The following is a 22,994-nucleotide window of genomic DNA, read 5'->3' as shown; positions in this document are numbered from 1 at the left end:
AAAGAAAGATGGAGGAAAAACATAAATAGCGTATTTCATGCCTCAATGGTAGTATATACCATAAATACCTATTTTGCTATAAAATATAAAAGGTAGCTGTTGAAAATAATATTTTAAAATAATTTTGGTTTATAATAAATAGGGTGTATACCTTTGCTATAGGAGGTAAAATTTTCAAGAATTAACCTAAATAGCCGTCCATCAAACCATTTAAATTAAAAAATAGTTGGTAGATATATAATATGATATAATTTATATGTATAATATGTGTATAATTCTGTACAATCAGTATATAATCTATGTATAGTGTCTAAAATGAATAATAAATTCATAAGGTTATTTGTGTAAATATCCAATTAATCTATCTATCTCAAAGGTACGAAAAGAGAGAGACTTGAACTCTCGGTAAACAAAAATCTATATAGCAGCTCCAATGCTTATCTGTACTATTATAAAAATATTGTAATTATCATACTTTAAGGATTAATGAGAATTTTCATTCATTTGCATATTCTTCTCTTTATAGCCAAATTATTCTTACTTGTATTGGAACAATTTTTTTTGATGTGTTTTATACTTGGTTATACTATAAAATAATATTTCTTATCTTCAATTTTTTGTTCTTTCCAGTCTATTTTCTTTAGCTATTTACTAATCTTTGATTCTATCTCTATCATTATTTGTTAATTTCAACTTATGTATTTTGGATCATATCATAAATTGTGAAATTCAATACACGTGGAGTTTAAGATTTGTAGGAAAGAGTATTTCGAGTATTACAAAGAGTAATGGATAAATAGTAATAAGTTTGGTTAAATCAAAAGTGTTTATTGTTAGTTAGTTAGTTGTTATATAAATAAACGTAGTACTACATGGAATATGAGTAGCGTAGGTATTGTATATTTGTCATAAATTGGGGTACTTATATTATAGTTAGGGCACATCAATAATATAATATTTTTTTGTGTATTATTTCTCACATGGTATCAGAGCTGTGACACACATCCGGGAACCAGAACACAGTAGAAAGTCATCGTGCCTCAATTTTTCGGTGACTTTTCACGGCTATCTTGCGTCATCTCTCTCTCCGTCAGTGTTGTGTAAAATCCAACACTATTAAAAGCTTTATATCATCTGGAGACCAAACCCCACTCAACCTCTCCGGCAGAAGCAGCCTCACGCGTCGTTAGAAGCTAGGGTTCCGGCGAGCGCGTGAGCCTACGCGTCGGTTAGTACACCCTTTTCTGGACATTTTTTAGAGAAGTTCCTTGAGGACAGATTAGTCGCCTACAAATTCCGACTCTACCCCTCAAGTTTCATCGCATTCCGACAACTTTTTTTATTTTCTGATGACTGTTTCTGTTTACAGCGGCTACATTGCATTTTTTCTGTTGCTTGTTTACTGTTTCTGTGACCTAACATAATTTTGGGACAAACTTTGCCACCACTTTTGTGTCTTCGTAATTATTTGATCCAATCATGTCTCCCGGACTTGAAGCTTTTGGTTCCAAGAACACTGGAGTTGGAAAATCCAGCCTTTATGATTACTTCTAAACCCCTACTTGGAGGTTCAAATTATTTATTTTAGGTTTCATCTATGGAGTTGTGGCGTAAAGGTCAAGGTGTTCAAGATCACTTAACCAAAAAGGCTAATGAGGGAGATGAAAAGGCCAAAGCACAATGGAAAAATATCGATGCTCAGTTATGCAGAATCTTGTGACGATCTATTGATTCCAAATTGATGCCTTTATTTCGTCCATTCCAGGCATGTCATTTAGTTTGAGAAAAGGCTCGTACTTTATACACTAATGGCATATCTCGTTTCTATGATGTGATATCGCGGATGACGAATTTGAAGAAACAGGAATTGGATTTGTCGACTTACTTGGGACAAGTACATGCAGTCATGGAAGAATTTGAGAAGTTGATGCCAGTTTCTACTAGTGTTGAAAAGCAACAAGAGCAACAACAAAAGATGTTTCTAGTTCTTACACTCGATGGACTTCCTAATGATCTTGATTCAGTGCATGATCAGATTTTGGCTAGTCCGATTGTCTCTACAGTTGATAAATTGTTCTCTCGATTACTTCGCCTTAATGCAACACCAAGTCACCTAATGATTTCATCACAGACACTTGACTCCTCTGTTCTCGCATCCTAAACAGTTAAAAATCGGGCATCTCAAACTATGGAGAATAGACGAGGAGGAGGTCGTTTTGGAAGATCTAGACCCAAGTGTTCATATTGTCATAAACTTGGACACACTCATGAAGTATGTTATTCTTTACATGGTCGACCACCTAAAATGCTTATGTTGCTCAGACCAAGACTACAGATAACCAGTGATTTTCTTTATTTGAAGGGGAATATAATAAGTTCCTTCAGTATAGAGCAAGTAAGCAGACATCTCCACAAGTAGTCTCGGTTGCTCAGACTGATACTTCTGTTGCTAGTAATTCTTTTGCTTGTGTTTCCTAGTCTAGTACCCTTGGACCATGGGTCATGGACTCAGGCGCTTCTGATCATATCTCTGGTAATAAATTACTTTTGTCGAATATTGTGTATTCACAGTCTCTTCCCACTGTTACTTTAGCTAATAGGTTTCAAACTAAAGCAAAAGGAGTTGGACAAGCTAATCCCCTATCTTCTGTCACTCTAGATTCCGTCCTTTATGTCCATGTCTGTCCTTTTAATCTTGCATCTGTTAGTCGTTTGACTCGTACCCTCCATTGTGGTATATATTTTATTAATGATTCTTTTATTATGCAGGACTACATTACGGGACAGACGATTGGCATAGGGCGTGAGTCAGAAGGTCTTTACTATCTTGACTCACTAAATCGCTCCACAGCATGTCTAGTTACAGATCCTCCAAACCTAATTCACAATTGTTTAGGACATCCGAGTTTATCCAAGCTTCAGAAGATGGTGCCTAGTTTGTCTACATTAGATTGTGAGTCGTGTTAGCTTGGGAAACATACTCGAGTCTCCTTTCCTCGTAGTGTTGAGAGCCAAGCAGAGTCTATTTTCTCTTTAGTTCATTCTGATCTGTGGGGTCATAGTAGAGTCAGTTCAATCTTGGGATTTTGTTATTTTGTTAGTTTCATTGATGATTATTCAAGATGTACTTGGCTTTTTTTAATGAAAGATCGTTCTGAGTTGTTTTCAATATTCCAGAATTTTTGTCCTGAAATCAATAATCAATTTGGTGTCTTTATTCGCACTTTTCGTAGTGATAATGCCTTAGAATATTTATTCTCTCAGTTTAAGCAGTTTATGACTTCTCAAGGAATTATTCATCAGACATCTTGTCCATATACCCCTCAGTAAAATAGGGTTGCAGAGAAAAAGAATAGGCACATCATTGAGACTACTCGTACACTTCTCATTGAATCTCGTGTTTCATTGCGTTTTTTGGGGCGGTGCAGTTCTCACAACCTGTTATTTGATTAATGGTATGCCTTTATCTCCCATCCAGAATTAGATTCCGTATTCAGTATTGTTTCCCCAATCACCCTTATACTCCCCCCCCTCCCGTTTTTTTGGGAGCACGTGTTTCATTCATAACTTAGCCCCTGGGAAAGATAATGTCACGACCCAAAACTAACCCCTGTCGTGATGGTGCCTATCGTGGATCTAGGAAAGCCGACTCATTTCCAAAACAAACCAATATTTTCATTTTAAAGATAATTTCAAGGTTATTTAACATAAAACCTCTATTTAAAAAGTTCAAATTAAAGAAAAACAAAAGTGCGAAAAAGAAAAGCCCGACATCGGGGTATCACCAGTCATGAGCATATACTACAATCTGTCTAACAATATCAAGGCTAACTCAGCTCGAAAAATAGCTAAATACAACTAGAGGAAGAATAGAGGGAGAAGAGCAGGGGCTGCGATCGCCAAACAGCTACCTTGCTATCTCCAAGAAAATCTGCAACCAGAACACTCAATAACCGTTGCCGTGTCTAGCTACACCTGAATCTGCACACAAGGTGCAGGGAGTAACGTGAGTACGCCAACTCAGTAAGTAACAACAATAAATAAAGAATGAGCAGTAGTGACGAGCAATTACCCTACCCTCCTGCATCAAAACATAACCAATGCCTATCCTCGAGGCATAGGCATAGGCAATTACCCTACCCTCCTGCATCAAAACATAACCAATGCCTATCCTCGAGGCATCACAATACACGGTGTAAGAACCTGAAGCTGATGGCAGAACTAACACTGGAGCTGTGGTCAAAGCAGTCTTGAGCTTCTGAAAGCTCTCTTCACATTCATCCGACCACCTAAATGGAGCACCATTTCGGGTCAATTTGGTCAAGGGCGATGCAATAGATGAAAATCCCTCCACAAAGCGACGGTAGTAACCTGCCAAGCCAAGAAAGCTCCTAATCTCCGTGGGTTAGGACGGTCTGAGCCAACTCTGCACCGCCTCTATCTTATTCGGATCCACCTGAATACCCTCACTAGACACCACGTGCCCCAAGAATGCTACTGAACTGAGCCAAAACTCGCATTTGGAGAACTTTGCATAAAGCTTCTCCTCCCTCAATCTCTGTAATACAATCTTCAAATGCTGGGCGTGCTCCTCCTGGCTACGAGAGTACACCAAGACGTCATCAATGAATACAACAACGAATGAGTCCAAATAGGGCTGAAATACACTGTTCATCAAATGCATGAATGCTGCTGGGGCATTGGTCAGCCCAAAAGACATCACCAAGAACTCATAATGGCCATATCGGGTTTTGAAAGCTTTTTTAAGAATATCTGAATCTCGAATCTTCAGCTGGTGATAACCGGACCTCAAATCAATCTTGGAGAACACCCTCGCTCCCTGAAACTGGTCGAATAAATAATCAATGCGAGGCAAAGGATACCTATTCTTGACCGTGACCTTGTTCAACTGCCTGTAATCAATACACATTCTCATGTAACCATCCTTCTTCTTCACAAATAGAATCGGTGCACCCCAAAATGACACACTAGGCCGAATAAACCCCTTATCAAGGAGTTCCTGAAGTTGTTCTTTCAATTCCTTCAACTCCGCCGGTGCCATACTATATGGTGGAATAGAAATGGGCTGAGTGCCAGACACCAAATCAATACCAAAGTCAATATCCTTGTCAGGCGGCATGCCCGGCAGGTCTGCATGAAACACATTCGAAAAATCACGTACTACCGGAACATAATCAATGACGGGGGTCTCTGCACTAACATCCCTCACAAAAGCCAAATAAGATAGGCAACCCTTCTCAACCATGCGCTGAGCCTTCAAATATGAAATCACCCTACTTGGTACATAATCCATAGAACCGCTCCACTCAACCCTCGGAATTCCCGGCATAGCCAACGTCACCGTCTTAGCGTGACAATCTAGAATAGCATGACATGGAGATAACCAATCCATACCCATATCACGTCAAAGTCAACCATACTGAGCAACAATAGATCCACTCGGGTCTCCAGACCCCCAATTGTCACCGCACATGACCGATATACGCGGTCCACAATAATAGTATCGCCCACAAGAGTAGATGCATGTACAGATGAAACTAAGGACTCACGGGGCATATCCAAAAAATGAGCGAAATACGAGGAAACATATGAATACGTGGAACCAGGGTCAAATAATATTGAGGCATCTCTGTGACAAACTGAGACAATACTTGTAATCACAGCATCTAAAGCAATAGCATCTGGTCTGGCAGGGAGAGCATAGAAACGGGCCTGACTACCCCCTGATCTGCCTCCCCTTCTAGGGCGACCCCTAGCTGACTGACCTCCACCCCGAGCTGACTGAGCGGGTGGTGAGGTAGCTGGTGCTGTAGTTGGAGGCTGACTCCTCTGCTGAGATAGACCTTTATGATGACGAGGATACTGCCTCCACATATGCCCAAGCTCCCCACACTCAAAATAATTCCCTGGTGCTGGCGGCGGAAACTGAAGGGAACCCCTAGCACCGGGATGACTGGTAGAAGAACCTGGCATGGAAGAGCCCTGAACAGGTGGAGCACGAGACGAACTTTGAACTGGAAGGGCACTAAGTGATGAGTGGCCCTGATGAGAATTGTGAGAACTATGGCCAGATGATGCAGCCCTATGAAATGGCCGAGCTGACTGAGCCTGTCTGAAATGACGACCTCTACCGTGCTAGAACTAAACCCCAAAAGGAGCACCGCTGAATCCACCCTAACCACGAGGCCTCTTGGCCTCCCGATCAACCCTCTTCTGACCGTGAACCATCTTAATCTGCCGAGCAATGTCGATAACCTCATCAAAGGTAGCACCCAAAACCCGTTCCCTGGTCATGAGCAACTGTAGCTGATAAGTGAGGCCATCAATAAACCTCATGATCCTCTCTCTGTCCGTGGGAACCAACCAGATAGCATGACGGGCCAACTCGGAGAACCGCATCTCATACTGCGTCACAGACATATCACCCTGGCAGAGCCGCTCAAACTATCTACGCAGCTCCTATCTGCGGGATCGAGGCATGAACTTCTCCAAAAAGACAACGGAGAACTGCTGCCAAGTAAGGCGTGTTGCGCCAACAGGCCTACGCCTCTCGTAAGTCTCCCACCATCTGAGTGCAGTCCCAGAAAACTGAAAGGTAGTGAATGAGACCCCACAAGTCTCCAAAATACCAGTAGTACGGAGTATCCTCCGACACCTGTCCAAAAAGTCCTGAGCATCCTCTCTCTCTGTGCCACTGAAAGATGGTGACCAGAGTCTCCTAAACCTCTCCAACCTACGCTGATCATCCTCAGGCATAGTAGGAACCACATAATCCTGAGCAACAGCAACTGGCTGGGCTGGTGGTGGCTCCGGTGTCTGAAGTCCCTGAATAAACTGCTCGGGTGTGTGAGCGACAGGAGTCTGAGTGCCTCCCCTGGCCTGAGAAGTGGCTGCGGTCGTCGAAATAGAGACCACCTGAGCAAGGCCAGTACACGCTGTCAGAATCTGAGCTAGGGCCTCTTGAAGGCCTGGAATCTCAATAGGCACATGTGGTGCCTGAGCTGGTGTATCAACAACTGGAACTTGGTCCTGATCTGGAACAACCGGTAGATCTGTAGGTACTGCCCCAACTACTATACGGGCTGCACCTCTGCCCCTACTACGACCTCTACCTCGGCCTCAGCCTCTCGCGGCCCTGGCCGGTGGTACTGGTGGCTGCCCCTCTTGATCGGTAGTATGAGTCCTCACCATCTGTGAGAGAATGAAACAACAAATATTTAGTTACTAGAATCAACAGATTCGCACGACAAGAATTCAAGAATGTGGAGTTTCCTAAAGGTTCTGCAGCCTCTCGAAGATAAGTACAGACGTCTCCGTACCGATCCGCAAGACTCTACTAAACCCGCTCATGACTCGTGAGACCTATGTAACCTAGGCTCTGATACCAATCTGTCATGACCCAAAACTAACCCCTGTCGTGATGGCGCCTATCGTGGAACTGGACAAGTCGACTCATTTCCAAAACAAACCAATATTTTCATTTTAAAGATAATTTCAAGGTTATTTAACATAAAACCTCCATTTAAAAAGTTCAAATTAAAGAAAAATAGAAGTGCGGAAAAGAAAAGCCCGACATCGGGGTGTCACTAGTCATGAGCATATACTACAATCTGTCTAACAATATCAAGGCTAACTCAGCCCGAAAAATAGTTAAATACAACCAGAGGAAGAATAGAGGGAGAAGAGTAGGGGCTGGGATCGCCAAACAGCTACCTTGCTATCTCCAAGAAAATCTGCAACCAGAACACTCAATAACTGCTACCGTGTCCAGCTACACCTGAATCTGCACACAAGGTGCAGGGAGTAACGTGAGTACGCCGTAACAATAATAAATAAAGACTGAGCAGTAGTGACGAGCAATATAGCATATAACGTTCATATCAAAAAATCTCAGTAAAATACCACATGCTTTTAAAAATCAGGATTTGAATCAAATTATCTAGTTTAAACCTAGTTCCAGTAAAATTAATTAAAGACATTTTTCCAACAGTTTTTCAAACAAAGGCTCAATGCAAAAGTGAACGAAAACGATGAAATCATAAACAACCCCTTGGGCAAAACATCACTCATATACAGCCCCTCGAGTAAACCTCATAGTCACTCGTGCCACTCAGGCATACCTCATAATCACTCTTGCCACTCGGGTATACCTTACAATCGCTCATGCCTCCTAGTCATCAGCACTCGACACTCGCACTCAGTAGGTACCTGCGCTCACTGGGGGTGTGTACAGACTCCGGAGGGGCTCCTTCAGCCCAAGCGCTATAATCTGCACGGACAACTCACGTGCGATAATAATAAAGTATGCTGCATGTGGGCAGCCTCGATCCACACTCATCCTCACCAATCAGGCCCTCGGCCTCACTCAGTCATAAGTATGCTGCAGGCGGGCAGCCCCGATCCACACTCATCCTCACCAATCAGACCCTCAGCCTCACTCAGTCATAAATATCTCAAGCCACTCGGGCATTTCAGTAAAATAGGGCATTCGACCCAAAACATTTATATGCATCAAAATAGAGTCATAAAAACTGAGTTATGTGGTAAACAAGTACAAACATGACTGAGTATAGATTTTCAATAGGAAGCAATGAGAGGATGGCAAGAAACAGCTCCTAAGGGTCCAAACAGCATTGGCGCAAGGCCCAAACATGGCATTCAGCCCAATTTACAGAAAATCTTTCTAAAACATATAAGTATCAAATGGTTTCAACAAAGTATGTAACTTTATAGTTGCTACGGGACAGACCAAGTCACAAATCCCCAACAGTGCACGCTCACACGCCCGTCACATAGGATGTGCGTCACTTCAAAATAGTAGAATGATATGAAATCTGGGTTTTCATACCCTCAGGACTAGATTTACAATCGTTACTTACCTCAAAACGTGAAACTTTTTACTCTGCTATACCTTTGCCTCGCAAATCGGCCTCTGAATGCCTCGAATCTAGTTACAAATAATTCGTTTCAGTCAATATAATTTATTGGAAGTAATCCCATAAGAAAATACTAATTTTTCATAAAAATCCAAAATTTAGCTCAAAAATTGCATGTGGGGCCCACATCTCGGAACCCGACAAAAGTTACAAAATCCGAAAGCCCATTCAACCACGAGTCTACCCATACCAATTTTACCAAAATCCGACCTCAACTCGACCCTCAAATCTACAAATCTTATTTCCAAATCTCTAAGTTCCAATCTCCAATTTACACCTCAAAATCATGTAATCTAGTCGGATTATTCGATGATAATTCAATATTATGGAGTAGAAATGATCACAAGGGACTTACCTCAAGTTTTCCTTGAAAATATATCAAAAATCGCCTCTTCTCAAGCTCCAATTTGTCAAAAATGACAAATGGGACGAAGTCCCTGTTTTTTATAATTCTGCCCAGACAACCTCGGTTCTGCCTTGATCTTGGCCTTCGATCCGTCCTTCGACCATGACCCACGACCCTGGGCTCGACATGGCTTCGATCTTGGCCCTCGACTCTGGGCTCGATCATGGCTTCGATCGTGGCCCTCGACCCTGGGCTCGATCATGGCTTCGATCGTGGCCCTCGACTCTGGGCTCGATCATGGCTTCGATCGTGGCCCTCGACCCTGGGCTCGATCTTGGCTCGATTTTGAGAAATTTCTGGGCTCGAATCTGGCAGAAAAAAATTTCCAACAGAAGAAAATTGCAGCAGCTGTTGTAGTTCAATTTTTGATCCGTTAACCATCCGAAACTCACCCGAGGCCCTCGGGACCTCAACCAGATATACCAACAAGTCCTAAAACATCATACGAACTTAGTCGAATCCTCAAATCTCCTCAAACAACGCTAAAACCATGAATTACGCCCCAATTCAAGCCTAATGAACTTTGAAATTTCTAATTTCTACAAACAACTCCGGAACCTATCAAATCACGCCCAATTGACCTCAAATTTTGCACACAAGGCCTAAATGACATAACAGAGGTATTTCAATTTTCAGAATCGGATTCTGACCCCGATATCAAAAAGTCAACCCCCTGGTCAAACTTCTCAAAAATAAAACTTTCGTCATTTCAAGCCTAATTCCTCTACGGATTTTCAAATAATATTTCGGACACGCTCCTAAGCCCAAAATCACCATACGGAGCTATTGGAATCATCAAAATTCAAATCCAATATCGTTTACACATAGGTCCATATCCAATCCATTTTTCTAACTTAAAATTTTCAATTATGAGACTAAGTGTCTCATTTCACTCTGAATTCCTTCCGGACCTGAACCAACTAACCCGATATAACATAATATAGCTGAATAATACAAAAAGAAGTAGAAATGGGAAAAACTGGGTTATAACTCTCGAAACGATTGGCCGGGTCGTTACAGATAAGTTATCTCCTCGTGCTCTCAAGTGTGTCTTCCTTGGTTATTCTTGTGTTCAGAAAGGATATCGTTGTTACTCACCTGATCTTCGTAGGTACCTTATGTTAGCTGACGTCACATTTTTTGAGTCTAAACCTTTCTTTACCTCTTCTGACCACCTTTATATATATGAGGTCTTACTTATACCGACCTTTGAGGAATTTACTATAGCTCCTCTACCGTCTGCCATAAAGGGCTTACCCATACCAACCATTGAAGAGTCTGGTATTGCTCCTCCTAGATTCCCAGCCACAGAAACACCACTCTTGACTTATCATCATCGTCCACGCCCTATATCAGGCCCAGCTGATCCACGTCCTGCACCTGACCCTGCTCCTACTGCGGATTTGCCTCTTCCTAGTACACCGATTGCACTTCGAAAAGGTATACAGACCACACTTAATCCTAATCTCCATTATGTCGGTTTAAGCTATCATTATCAGTCATCACCCAATTATGCGTTTATATCTTCTTTGTCCTCTATTTTTATCCCTATGTCTACAGGTGAAGCAGTGTCTCATCTAGGATGGCGACAAGCTATGATTGAAGAGATGTCTGCTTTACATATGAGTGGTACTTGGGAGCTTATTCATCTTCCTTCAGGTAAATCTACTATTGGTTGTGTTGGGTTTATGCAGTCAAAGTTGGTCCGGATATCCAGGTTGATCGACTTAAGGCCCATCTTGTTGCTAAAGGATATACTCAGATATTTGGGCTCGATTACAGTGATACCTTATCTTTTATTGATAAAATAGTATCAGTCCGCCTTTTTCTATCCATGGTTGTTGTTTGCCATTGGCCTCTCTATCAGCCGGACATTAAGAATGCTTTTCTTCACGGTGACCTTGAGGATGAAGTTTATATGTAGCAAACACCTAATTTTGTTACTCAGGGGGGAGTCTCATGGCCTTGTATGTCGCTTGCGCCGGTCACTTTATAGCTTAAAGCAGTCTCCTCGAGCCTGGTTTGGTAAGTTCAGCATAGTTATCCAGGAGTTTGGCATGACTCTGAGTGAAATTGATCACTCCGTATTTTATTGGCATTATACTTCAACTCTCTGTATTTATCTGGTGGTCTATGTTGGCGATATTGTTATTACCAGCAATGATCAAGATAGTGTTACTAAATTAAAGCAACATCTTTTTCAATACTTTCAGACTAAGGATCTGGGCAGATTAAAGTAGATTCTAGGTATTGAGGTCGCTCAGTCTAGCTCAGGTATTGTGATCTCACAACAGAAGTATGCCTTAGACATTCTTGTGGAGATAGGAATGACGGGCTGTAGACCTGTTGATACTCCGATGGATCCGAATTATAAACTTCTACCAAGATAGGGGGATCCACTCAGCGATCCTGCAAGATATATGCGGATGGTTGGTAAATTAAATTATCTCAGAGTGACTAGATCTGACAGCTTCTTTCCTGTGAGTGTTGTAAGTCAATTTATGGATTCTCCACGTGATAGTCATTGGGATGCAGTTGTCCGCATTCCTCGGTATATAAAATGGACTCTAGGAAAATGGTTATTGTTTGAGGATCAAGGCTATAAGCAGATCGTTGAATACTCAGATTCTAATTAGGCAGGATCAACCTCAGATAGATGTTCTACGTCTGGATATTATGTTTTAGTAAAAGACAATTTGGTATCTTGGGAGAGCAAGAAATATAATGTAGTTGCTCGGTCTAGTGCAGAAGCAGAGTATCGAGCAATGGCTATGGCAACATGTGAGCTAGTTTGGATAAATAATTGCTCAAGGAGTTGAAATTTGGTGAAATCAGCCAAATGGAACTTGTGTGCGATAATCAAGTTGCCCTTCCTATGGCATCAAATCTGGTGTTCCATGAGAGAACTGAACATATTGAGATTGATTGTCACTTCGTTAGAGAAAAGATACTCTCAGGAGATATTGCTACAAAGTTTGTGAAGTCGAATGATCAGCTTGCAGATATTTTCACCAAGTCCCTCATTGGTCCTCGTATTAGTTATATATGTAACAAGCTCGGTACATATGATTTGTATGCACCGGCTTGAGGGGGAATGTTAGTTAGTTAGTTGTTATGTAAATAAGGGTAGTCCTATATGGAATAGGAGTAGCGTAGGTATTGTATATTGTTATAAATAGGGGTACTTGTATTATAGTTAAGGCACATCAATAACATAATATTTTTTCCGTATATTATTTCTCACACTTATAAGCTCAACATATAACTTTTGACTGGTTTAGTTTACACAAACTTTTTATATTTATCAAACTTGTGAATGTATTTACAGTGTATGACTCGTTGTAACAATAAGAAAAGAGTATATATAAACCCTAAATCTTCAATTTGGAGATTCAACTCTAAAGGGTCGTTTGGTATGATGGATAAGCAAAAAATAATCCTGAAATAAAAATTTAGTATCGCCTTATCCTTAATTTGATTACTAATCCTGGGACAAATTATCCCATGATTTAAAATAGTACCAGGATAACTTCTACCTGCCAGATAGTGGAATTGTAATCTCGTGATAAGTGATCCGGGGATAATGCAGTAAAATTGACAAGCCTAAGATTAATATAACATACCAAATAGTCAATAAGAAATAATACCAAAATAACTAATCTTAACATAACTTATTCCAACATAACTAATTCTACTATAATTTATTTTCAATCCAAACGACCCATATGTCATAAGTGAGAATTGTTTTGTGACAAGGTCTTGTAGGAGTGATGAACAATCACAAGATAATACTAGAAATTGTTATAAATAGTATTTTATTTACGGTGAATGACTATCTTTTAAAGAAATTTTAGAGTTTGTTACTTTGTGGATAAGTCACTTTTTCCTTATAAAATAGTGGGGGTTCTATTCTATTATAATTCATCCCAAATCAATAAGAATTTTCTCTCTTTCTCTCTCTCTCTCTCTCTCTCTCTCTCTCTCTCTCTCTCTCTCTACTTTTCTCTTTTATTATTTCATAACACGTTGTCAGCACGAGACTCTAACCAACTAGGTAGAAGATAGTTGTTTTAATTTGTAGATACACTATTAATTAGTTGTCTAATATTTAAAAAATTAAACCACCAGTAGAGAGAAGATATAGGAATTTGCGTGAAGCTCTTACGTAAATGCATTGATAATCCTATACTAGGCATCTGCTTTGGTCACCATGCTTTGGGATACGTGCATGGTGTTCAACTTGTACATAATATCGAGCATAAATGATTGTAAATAGCTCCATGAACTTTTTTCAGGAATAAATTATGGATTTAATGTAAGTATTTTACCTTACTTTTCTCTTTTAAATTCTTAAAATTCTATAATTTAATTTTAAATACAAGCAAAGACAATAAATTTCGATTACTCTAACAGAGTTTGTAATAAATTATAACCTCCCGAAGTGGTATAATTTTTATGTCTTTCCATGATCAAATTCATGTATGATTATGAGCACAAGAAGTGAAAACTCGTCCTATTGAATTTGCTCCATTCTCGTTCCCTTAAGAGAATGTGGTAGCAGTATGTGATAAGTCTGAAAGAAGAAAAAACTATTATGTATCAATGGATGTGGACGTGGCAATAGACGAAATTATAAGCGTCATCATTGCGATAACGAGAACAATAAGGATTCAAAATAATCTTTTACTCTGTGAAAGTAATGTTTGACATCAATTTTACGTGAGATTTTGTAAAGCGCATATAGATGATTATGGTTCATTCATGATGTGAATATAACAACATCTAATTTATGATCCATATTCATTCTTGGAAGAATATGAACATGCTAGTGGTAGTGAATATACCACACTCACCTTTAGAAGGAGGTTTGAGATAAAACAAGAAAATAATTTTATTATTATGGCACGAATAGTCACTGATCACGTGCCCATTGTGATTATGCCAAAATATTATGGCAATATGATTATTACAGGTCACAAGTAATGGAAGCAACATATCTTGTCTATAATGATTTTGACAATGACCATAATGTCATAACTTTTTTCAAGAAAGAGATATCAACCACATGGATGTTGATGAATATGTGGTAGTACAAAATTAGTTGAGAGCTCTAGAAGAGTCAATTATACTATTTTAGAGAAATAAAGTTGATTATCAATAAGGTATCGTATCATAGTAAGTCTCAATTAAAATTATTGAGTTTTTTTAAAGTATTCGCGAAAGCGGTTGGTTACGTTGAGACTATAAATAAAGGAAAGATTTAACGTCTTCTATTACTATAATTTATAGCGGAGTAATATATATGTGAAAAATAACCCGCTTTATTCTTCAGTTTGTATTGCTCAAATAAAAGAATGACATAATAAAGTAAAAGTTTATTGATATAAAATTCCATATTATAATAAACTTGGAGTTTCTTGATAATTGCACACGTTATAGCGTAAACCTGAAATTTATCAATATTGATAATTTATCCGGTTGGCATAATTGGTTTAATTATGCTAATTTAAGTATGATGTGCAAACATATAAGAGAATTTACATGGGTAAATATTAAAGAACTAGAAATTCTATATGAATTCTCTTATGTTGCTCGTTCTCATTAATTAATAGATCAACTAAAATTGGAATTGAATCCTATGAATGCTGGAAATATCAAAGGTGAATGTGTGCCCATTCACCTGCCATATATATCACATAAGATACTTACATGTGCGATTATTATTATTATCCCGCAACCTAGTATTTGTGAGGTAAGTTGCTCAATAGTTTAATTTAGAGCATAATTTTCAGACTTTCTATTCAAGACAATTCATCTTGATAAGTTGGTTTACATCACAAATGGTTTAGTAAAATAATTTATTGAGCGCCTCCACTTAATAACTAAACTATTGTTTATGAGAATAAAATTATCTATATCAGTTTGATATACGTTATATACAAAAGTATATTATATTTTTTCCTCACAAGTGGTTCAGGGTCAGGAACCAATTGATTCCATCTTATTATTATTGATGTGCGGTGTATATTTTGAGTAACGCCATAACGCACAAAGGTGGGTTTCCGAACTACAAGAAAGTATAGAATTGACAATAAATTTTTTGCAACAACAATAATATCATTGCAAAATACAATAAATGGCAACAAATTTATTTAGTTGTTGCTATATCATAGAATTTTTACCCATAATTATTTTTTTGTTCGCAAAACTTTTAATATTGTTTTCATATTTAACAAATAATATAATAAATTTTAAATATATATAAGTTAGCAACGACTTTTTAACAACAATATTATGGTTGTTGGCTAAGTTTAATAAATGGCAACAACGTGATTAAATTGTTGTTGTATCATAGAATGTTTAACCACAAGTTTTTTCTTATTACCAAATATTTTAGATTCTCGTTATTATGTTTTAGGAGTAATATAACAAATATAAAATATAAAAATAATTGGCAACAACAAATAATAGTTGTTGCTATTACACAAAAAATTTCTCAACAACTCCTTTGAGTTGTGGCCTAAAATTTAGTAAATCACATTTAGTTTTCCGCCAAAACAAACGCGCCAAAACAGGTTTCCCTATTCTATTACTTTTCCCCAAATTCTTGGCGCTCAATTTTAGTTTTCACTGCATCTAGTTTTTCTCTTTTCATTATCTAAACTAAGTTCTTGCATCTGCGTGTTCGATTTTTCGATCTCTTCCGTTGTGTTCAACCCAAAATCTGGTGAGTTCTTGCTTTCGATTTCGTTTCTACTCAATGTCTGGTGCTTTCTGCTTTTGATTTAGTTTAATCGTAATGTACGATACCTTAATCACTAGTCAATGATGGTCTACTGGGATTTTCTTGAATTATTTTGTAATATGAGTTGCCGTTGATCTTTTCTTGGTTGTTATGGTGAGTGTTTTCTATGTAATTTCCTTAAATTTTTTCATGGTCACGCTGTTTGATGTTCTTTTTTGGGAATTAATGGTGAGAGTGAGAATATTTGGGATTGATAATTTAGAATGTGGGCTATTGTCACGATCCAATTCCCACTACATGCCGTGATGGCGCCCAATGTCGCCGCTAGGCAAGCAACAATAAACTATCCATGTAATTATTCATTTTAACATTTTTAAAGTCATATATTTTATTTTAATAAGGGAACGATTAATATGTGATTGTAATAATGCAAAGCATGAAATAAATGAGAGAGTGAAGTATTTAAAAATCAAACCATGAGATATCTACTAGAATCTCGGTATCACAAGTGCATGAGCAAACTAGTAGAATATACAAAACTTCCTATACTACTTTCTGGAGTAAGATAGACAGAAAAATAAATACAACAAGAAGAGACTCTGGGCGTTGCGGAGCGGGCATAGAGAGCCGCAGGCATAGAGAGCAGCTCACCACTAAGTCTCCGGGTAGCGGGAGTACATGCCTGAATGGCTGCCAGATGCACCTGCCTCAGATCCTACATGGTTAGTGCAGAAATATAGCGTGAGTACATAAAGAACATGTACCCAATAAGTATCTAGTCTAACCTCGAAAAAGTAGTGACGAGGGATCGACATCGACAATTACTAAGGGTCAATAAATAAAGTGCAGAAATTATAGATAGGCATGAAATACATCGGTAATAACGAAATAATGAATAATAAGTGGTTCTTTAACTAAATATCAATTAAAACCTCCAACTATCACCTACTAATTTATCTATTATATAAAAGAGAGATGATGGTCGACCAATGGCATCTTTGCAAATCAAGCTTCTTTTTAAGGGTAAAATAGTAATTGTGTCATAATTGTTAAATAGAAACTCTAGAAGAATCCGATTTTTCATTCTCATCTCTAACTAAAAAAAGATAAAAACAGACGCACAAGCAGCAACTCTTCTCTTCATCTTTTCATCCGGGTATGTTTTCCATTTTATTTTTGCTAAAATTTCTTTCTGTTTGTTTTCGTTCTTTCTACTTTTCTGTCTACCTTTGTTGAATATGTTTTGGTTTTTGCCCTTTTTTTTGCTCTTTTGCTTCATTGTTGTTTCCTTAACATTATCGTTTTTTGCTTTTCTAATTTTATTACGTTGTTCTCTCGGTATTCCTAACAACAACTTGTTGTTTCTCTCTCCCTCTGGAGTAATTCTCGAGGCTGACATATATATTCTTTTTGGTTTTTGTTTTGCTTTTAAGGAAGATTTCCCCCCCTCATAAATAGGAGCTTTGTATTGAACTATTATCAGATTTTAAATAAGTATTGCGAAAATGAAACAGAGATTACTTTTTGTTCTTTTCACATTGTGGTTTTATTTTTGTTTTATATATAATATGCTATTAACTAGCACGTTAATATTTTGGGCCGGCTCTACAAAAAAAATGGTTCTGCTCTCTTAAATTTTGTTTATAAGAATTTGTCTCACTAAAAACTTAATCTTGACAAAGCATTCCAATCAGGTGTTACAGTATATTAGCATAATGAAAAATAACACAAAGTGACAATACTCTGAAAATCCACCAAACCTAAAGGTACTGACTTAAAGCCAATGTAGAACCAATAGTTTAAGTTATGCGTAACCTTAAGAATTGGGGCTCTGTAAAACTTTAAGGTCGATTCATCCTATGCAAAATAGTTGAATAGAAATTTCTTGTATATGCTTTCATAAATAATCTTACTGGTTTAGAAATTTCTTCTAAAATCTAGGAAATAAGGTCACATCCAAAGGACCTATGCGCACAAACTAAAGGACTAAAAGCCTGGGAACTTCAAATTTTGAGGATTCCAGGTCGAACTGCTCCAATAGGTCATCAATCTGTATGCATTTTTCAAAATGGGGTATAAATGTTGTTGTATTAGAGTTACTCATTTGTCAATGATGAGTATTTTGCTATAACTGTAAAACTTTCATTTTTTTTAATCATATACTGGTTTTAGAAGCAACAAGCACGCGTCCTTTTTTTATTTATTCCCCTATATATTTTCTTTTCCCTTCCCCAAAAACTTTAGTCATTATCATACTTCGGATCTTTAATTACCAATATTGTTAAGGTTAAAATTTTCTTGAATTTAACAGTGGTCGACTTGAAGAGAACGAGTGCAAGCTAAGATTGTTCATGTGATCCGATGTTTTGGAAAAATTACAAATATTTGATCGTTTGCATGACATAATTGGACACTTTTTACCACAAGATGAGCAATTAGATCTTCATAAAGTGACTTTTTTTGGTCAAGATAAAGTAAAGTATTTTTATTATTAATTATTTCTTTATTTCTTATTTGGAATTGAGGAGTAGTTCTTATTGTTGTAATCTTTAAGGATAGATAAAAATATATCGATATTTAATCCTTGAATGAATAAGTTTAAAAAATAATGGAATGTTTCTTCCAGTTTCCTGCTGAGAAGCTAGAGGGTCTATAATAGCTTGACGAAAAAATAAAGTTTTGAACATTACAAGGTTTATCAACGATGCGTATGTACCATGCTCATTCAGATCATGTTAACAATAGCAAGTAACATAAAAAAATTCTTTCCTTCAAATACACATTCATATTTTGGTGTATGTGAAGAAATTATCAACCTCTTGAGTGGATCTCTTTGATAGAAAAAAGTACTTCTGCACAAGTCATGTATGTGTATATTATAATTGCCTGGTCTATGACTATAATAAATATGCTTTGCTCATAAAGTCTTAATATGCACCGTGCTAGAAGATGTCTTCTTAGTGATCTATATCGCCCCAACAAATTAAAGTATTTATAGACTTGGAGAACCTATCATGGATTTCATGAGCCATGAGCCTACCTCATATGAAGAGGTCCTTTTCTAGCAAAGAACTAAAACTATAGAGTTAGTATCAATATAGTAAAAGTGCTTCTTTTTTATCCATGGAATGATAACTAATAAGGCGTCATTGACTAACCACATAGGTTTCTTCTTCATTAGTTTTTATATGGGCTTAGATACCAAGTCACTAAATTTATAAGCAGTAACTTTGTTGCTACTCTGCTTCAACACTTTCTTAATATCAACAAGTAAGCATGCTAAAGCAATATTATCCTCTGTTTCTATTTGAATGAGAAGCTCACCATATTGCACCAGTATTTATTATAATAATATATATGCATAGATCTTTTACAAATTAGTTCTTGAAGCTTCCAGAATAAGGCTCCCGCACCATTAGATGTCCTATGCCAAATTTTGCAGCATAACTTATGGTAGTTGATTTGTAGTTCTTAGCTATCTATTTGGTTATTTTTGCCGTTATTGTTTGTTCATTTATGTGAAGTAACTACTAAACTAAGTACCATATTCTTTTTGCAACATGTATCTCTTGAAATGTATGCTCCTCAAGTCCATCATTTTGTACCGTAAATTTCTAAAAAAGTTATACTGTTCTATTTGAAAGTCAGCAAAAGACAAATATGTAATACTAGAATGAATTGCATGGGTGGTTAGACGTTTGATTGAAAGAGTTTAAATATTTAATGAAGTTAACATAGAAGGCTTGGCGATATTCAATATACTCGAGCATAGAAATTAAATTTTTTTGCAGAGCTTAATTACTTCCCTCGATTTATAGCAAGGCACAAGTTTTCAGTTCAAAAGAATACATGTCTCAAAAGATATTAAAGCTCCACTCTTTTCTCAAGTTTTGCTACAGTTCAGTTTTGGTCTAATTGCAGTTTTGCTGCATTTTTTTTTCTTTTGCAGTTTTGTGTTCAGTATTTGCTGCAGTTTTGGTCTAGCTATGAAGTAATTTAAATGCAATATTTGTCCAGTTTTGATAATGTTTTTTATGGAATGGATCTTGAAGATATGAATTAAGGTTTTTTAAAAGGTAGAAGAAGACTGTCGATCAAGGGAGAGCTTTTTTCATGTTGGATAGCCACATCATTAATTATGTTATAGTTAAATATGTATGGCATCTGATGTGGAGGGTCAATAGTAGTAAAGGTATATGTGGGCCAAAAATTAGATGGCAGGGGTATAATTGCTGCTAAAATTTAACGGAGGATAAAAGTGACATATTTTGAATAGTTCAAGGGTAAAAGTCACATGATTGGAGTGCAATTTCATTTTAGGAACATCAACATTAGTGGTATTATCCCTTGATGCCGTAAAATAGAGTTCCAAGTAGCTCGATATGAAATCAACGTATGCTATCTTCTTTCATTCATTCTCATTGCACTTCACCTAACAGTTTTTTTTTAAATATAGTTTTGCTTGGAATTTGCTTTTAAATTTGTATTTCATTCCGATGTTTTGCGTGAAAGTACAAGTAGTGGATTGATATACCGTCTTTGCATATTTGGTAGGGACTAATTCACCTGTCCACTTGTAGTTCTTGATAGTTTGGTTTGCTATACGTTTAGTTCAGTACATGAAATGCACAAGGATTATATGATTCATGTGTATTTATAAATGGTATGAGTACATGCATTCACATATGTGCTATCTTTTAACATATATGAAGTATGTATTATGAATATGCTTCTGTGATGACTACTTTCGTCTTCTTCTATTTTTCTTTGTTTGCTGATTATAACTACTGAGCGAAACTCATAGCAAAATTTACTTACCATAGTTGCCGAAGAGTTAAAGTTCCTCCTCCTTCACTTCGAATGGTAACAGATATGAACTATTCATCTTGGTACCTCTTTTTGCTCAATCCCTCAGCATACCACTCTCTATAAATTTATGTAATATATCATTATGATGGTAAGGCTTAAATCACTTCAAGCACTTCTATGAAATAGCCGGTTTTGGATTGCGTATGTGTTTTAGTTTATTTATTTTATTGTCTTTATGTTGTAGTTATGCACATGCTTCAATTGGTTCTGACATGCCTGCAGAAAGAGGTACTTTGTACTTTATGTTGTCTTCATTTTTATTTTTGTGCAAGCTATTTATTTAATTGTTTCTCCTGATTTAAGCAAATTAGTTTGATTTCAATGACAACCTTGATGTGTTATGTTCAATGATATGTTTTGTTATAATTATAATTGTGTGTGTTCAGTATCTTGGATGTCATAGAAATTTCATTTATTCAGAGACTATATTATATCTCTAAGATACCCTTTCATTGACGGATGATTGGTGCATTTCTTCTTTGAATTAAACGACTGATAAAGAAGTTACTTACTTTTACAGGAGACTTCTGATGTTTTTATCATATTACAAATTCATAGATTTCCTTAAGTTGTGACATTCTTACCCTGCCCAACCAGTTGAAGCAAGTAAAGACACTAAGACCAAGTAACAATCAAAGCTTATAATATGGACAAAGATGTATGAATGAATTGAATCTCCTATTTATCTTGACTTATTAATGGTAACTCAGCCATGCAGTTACAGTAGCTACTTACTAGCAGAAGATGTTTCAAAAACTAAGTCATGAACAAGTAGTGCCTTTGGTCTATTATTTTGTATAGTTTATCTTCGCGAATTTAATATCATTGAGGGAGTGAGATTTATTGTTTATGAATGCGTAGATTCTAAATATGTATGTTCTGAGTAGTAGGCGCGCATTCTTTAACATTTGTCGCTATTTAATAAGAATGGACTGTGCTTTTGTGTTAGTGGAATTATGATTGTTCAAACTTCTAAACCTATTTAGGGTTTAATCACATATGCAACTAAATATTAGACACAAATTTCCTAAACTATATCAGTATTTTGAAATGTTGGGCCTGGGCTATGCACGGGCAAATTTTATCTAGTCAACAAATAAAAGCCATCAAGTAATTATAAATTCTCAAGGCATGGAAAAAACATCAAGTATAATTGGACTCCGAGCAATATCATACATGATTTATGCTGAGGTCGTACGGCCAGATCCAGAATAGTGTATACACTGCCGAGGGTCGACCGATGCGAATCATAGATGCATCTATTATACTGCCGAGGCATTCGGTCCGATCCACTAAAAACTCCGATTAATGACTACTACATAGGAATAATGCTCAAGGAAGGTATGATTTCCACCAATAGTCAAATAACTCGCCAAAACTCAAAGTAGGGAAGCTCAGTCTTTACAAATCCTTTATCCAATTTCAAACATAATTTAAATAATTAAACTAACAAGTTGGGTACAAATAATACAAGTAATAGAGGTAGAGTTTTAAAAGTACTTAGACATAAGCATGATTTTTAGCTATATGCAGATTCTCATCACATCGCGCGCATATAGCACCCACAATTATTAGCAAACAATCATTTATAGCACCTACGGGGAAAATTCCCTCTTACAAGGTTAGGCAAGAGACTTACCCCGTTTTCAATCTTTCTTTCCGGTTCACAATTCACGCTAAAGCCTTAAACCGGTGCCACACAATCTAAAACTAGCCAAATATTGTATAAATTAATCAATATACGCTCAAAAGTTTATAATTTAACTATTAGAATAATTACCCAACCCAAATTGAAAAATTCCTAAAATTCACCCCGCGCCCACGTGCCCGAATTCCAAAAAGTTTTGTAAATAAAAGTTACCCATAACTTCACAAACCTAAATATATAATGTCTACTTAATTCCATAATCATTTTCGTGGTCTAATCCCATTTTTATCAAAACCTAAGTTTTTCAACTAAATCCTAAAATTTTCACAATTTATATGTTAAAATCTATCCATAATCTATGTATTTAAC

At 37.0% G+C, this 22,994-nt stretch overlaps 1 protein-coding gene and 1 long non-coding RNA gene across 3 annotated transcripts; both read left to right on the top strand.

Moving 5' to 3' along the window:
• The first annotated feature begins 1,843 nt into the window (after positions 1 to 1,843).
• Positions 1,844 to 11,287, top strand: LOC138897870 (uncharacterized). Its single transcript, XM_070183892.1, has 6 exons — positions 1,844 to 2,146; positions 2,479 to 2,703; positions 2,770 to 2,928; positions 10,440 to 10,803; positions 10,924 to 10,992; positions 11,058 to 11,287. The coding sequence occupies exons 1-6, from the start codon at positions 1,844 to 1,846 to the stop codon at positions 11,285 to 11,287; spliced, it is 1,350 nt and encodes a 449-aa protein (XP_070039993.1).
• A 4,571-nt stretch (positions 11,288 to 15,858) lies between these two features.
• On the top strand, positions 15,859 to 21,931 carry LOC104102330 (uncharacterized). 2 transcript variants are annotated; one of them, XR_004508610.2, is made up of 2 exons: positions 15,859 to 17,264; positions 20,932 to 21,931. It is a non-coding gene; the product is annotated as an uncharacterized lncRNA (long non-coding RNA). The 2 variants fall into 2 exon arrangements; XR_687672.4 differs by having other exon boundaries at positions 21,162 to 21,827.
• The last annotated feature ends 1,063 nt before the right edge of the window (positions 21,932 to 22,994 follow it).

The sequence above is a fragment of the Nicotiana tomentosiformis genome, chromosome 8 (assembly GCF_000390325.3).
Source record: "Nicotiana tomentosiformis chromosome 8, ASM39032v3, whole genome shotgun sequence".
NCBI classification, from domain to species: Eukaryota; Viridiplantae; Streptophyta; class Magnoliopsida; order Solanales; family Solanaceae; genus Nicotiana; species Nicotiana tomentosiformis.
Note: the sequence above shows the minus strand (reverse complement) of the source record. Positions and strands in the feature narration are given on the sequence as shown.

Bases quoted from the DNA above. Each gene is read 5' to 3' on its own strand.
- LOC138897870 (XM_070183892.1), top strand. From the start codon at position 1,844: ATGACGAATTTGAAGAAACAGGAATTGGATTTGTCGACTTACTTGGGA. The intron at 2,704-2,769 runs GTTAGTCGTTTG...TTTATTATGCAG, and splicing joins GTCCTTTTAATCTTGCATCT to GACTACATTACGGGACAGAC. The intron at 10,804-10,923 runs GTATACAGACCA...CTATGTCTACAG, and splicing joins ACCGATTGCACTTCGAAAAG to GTGAAGCAGTGTCTCATCTA.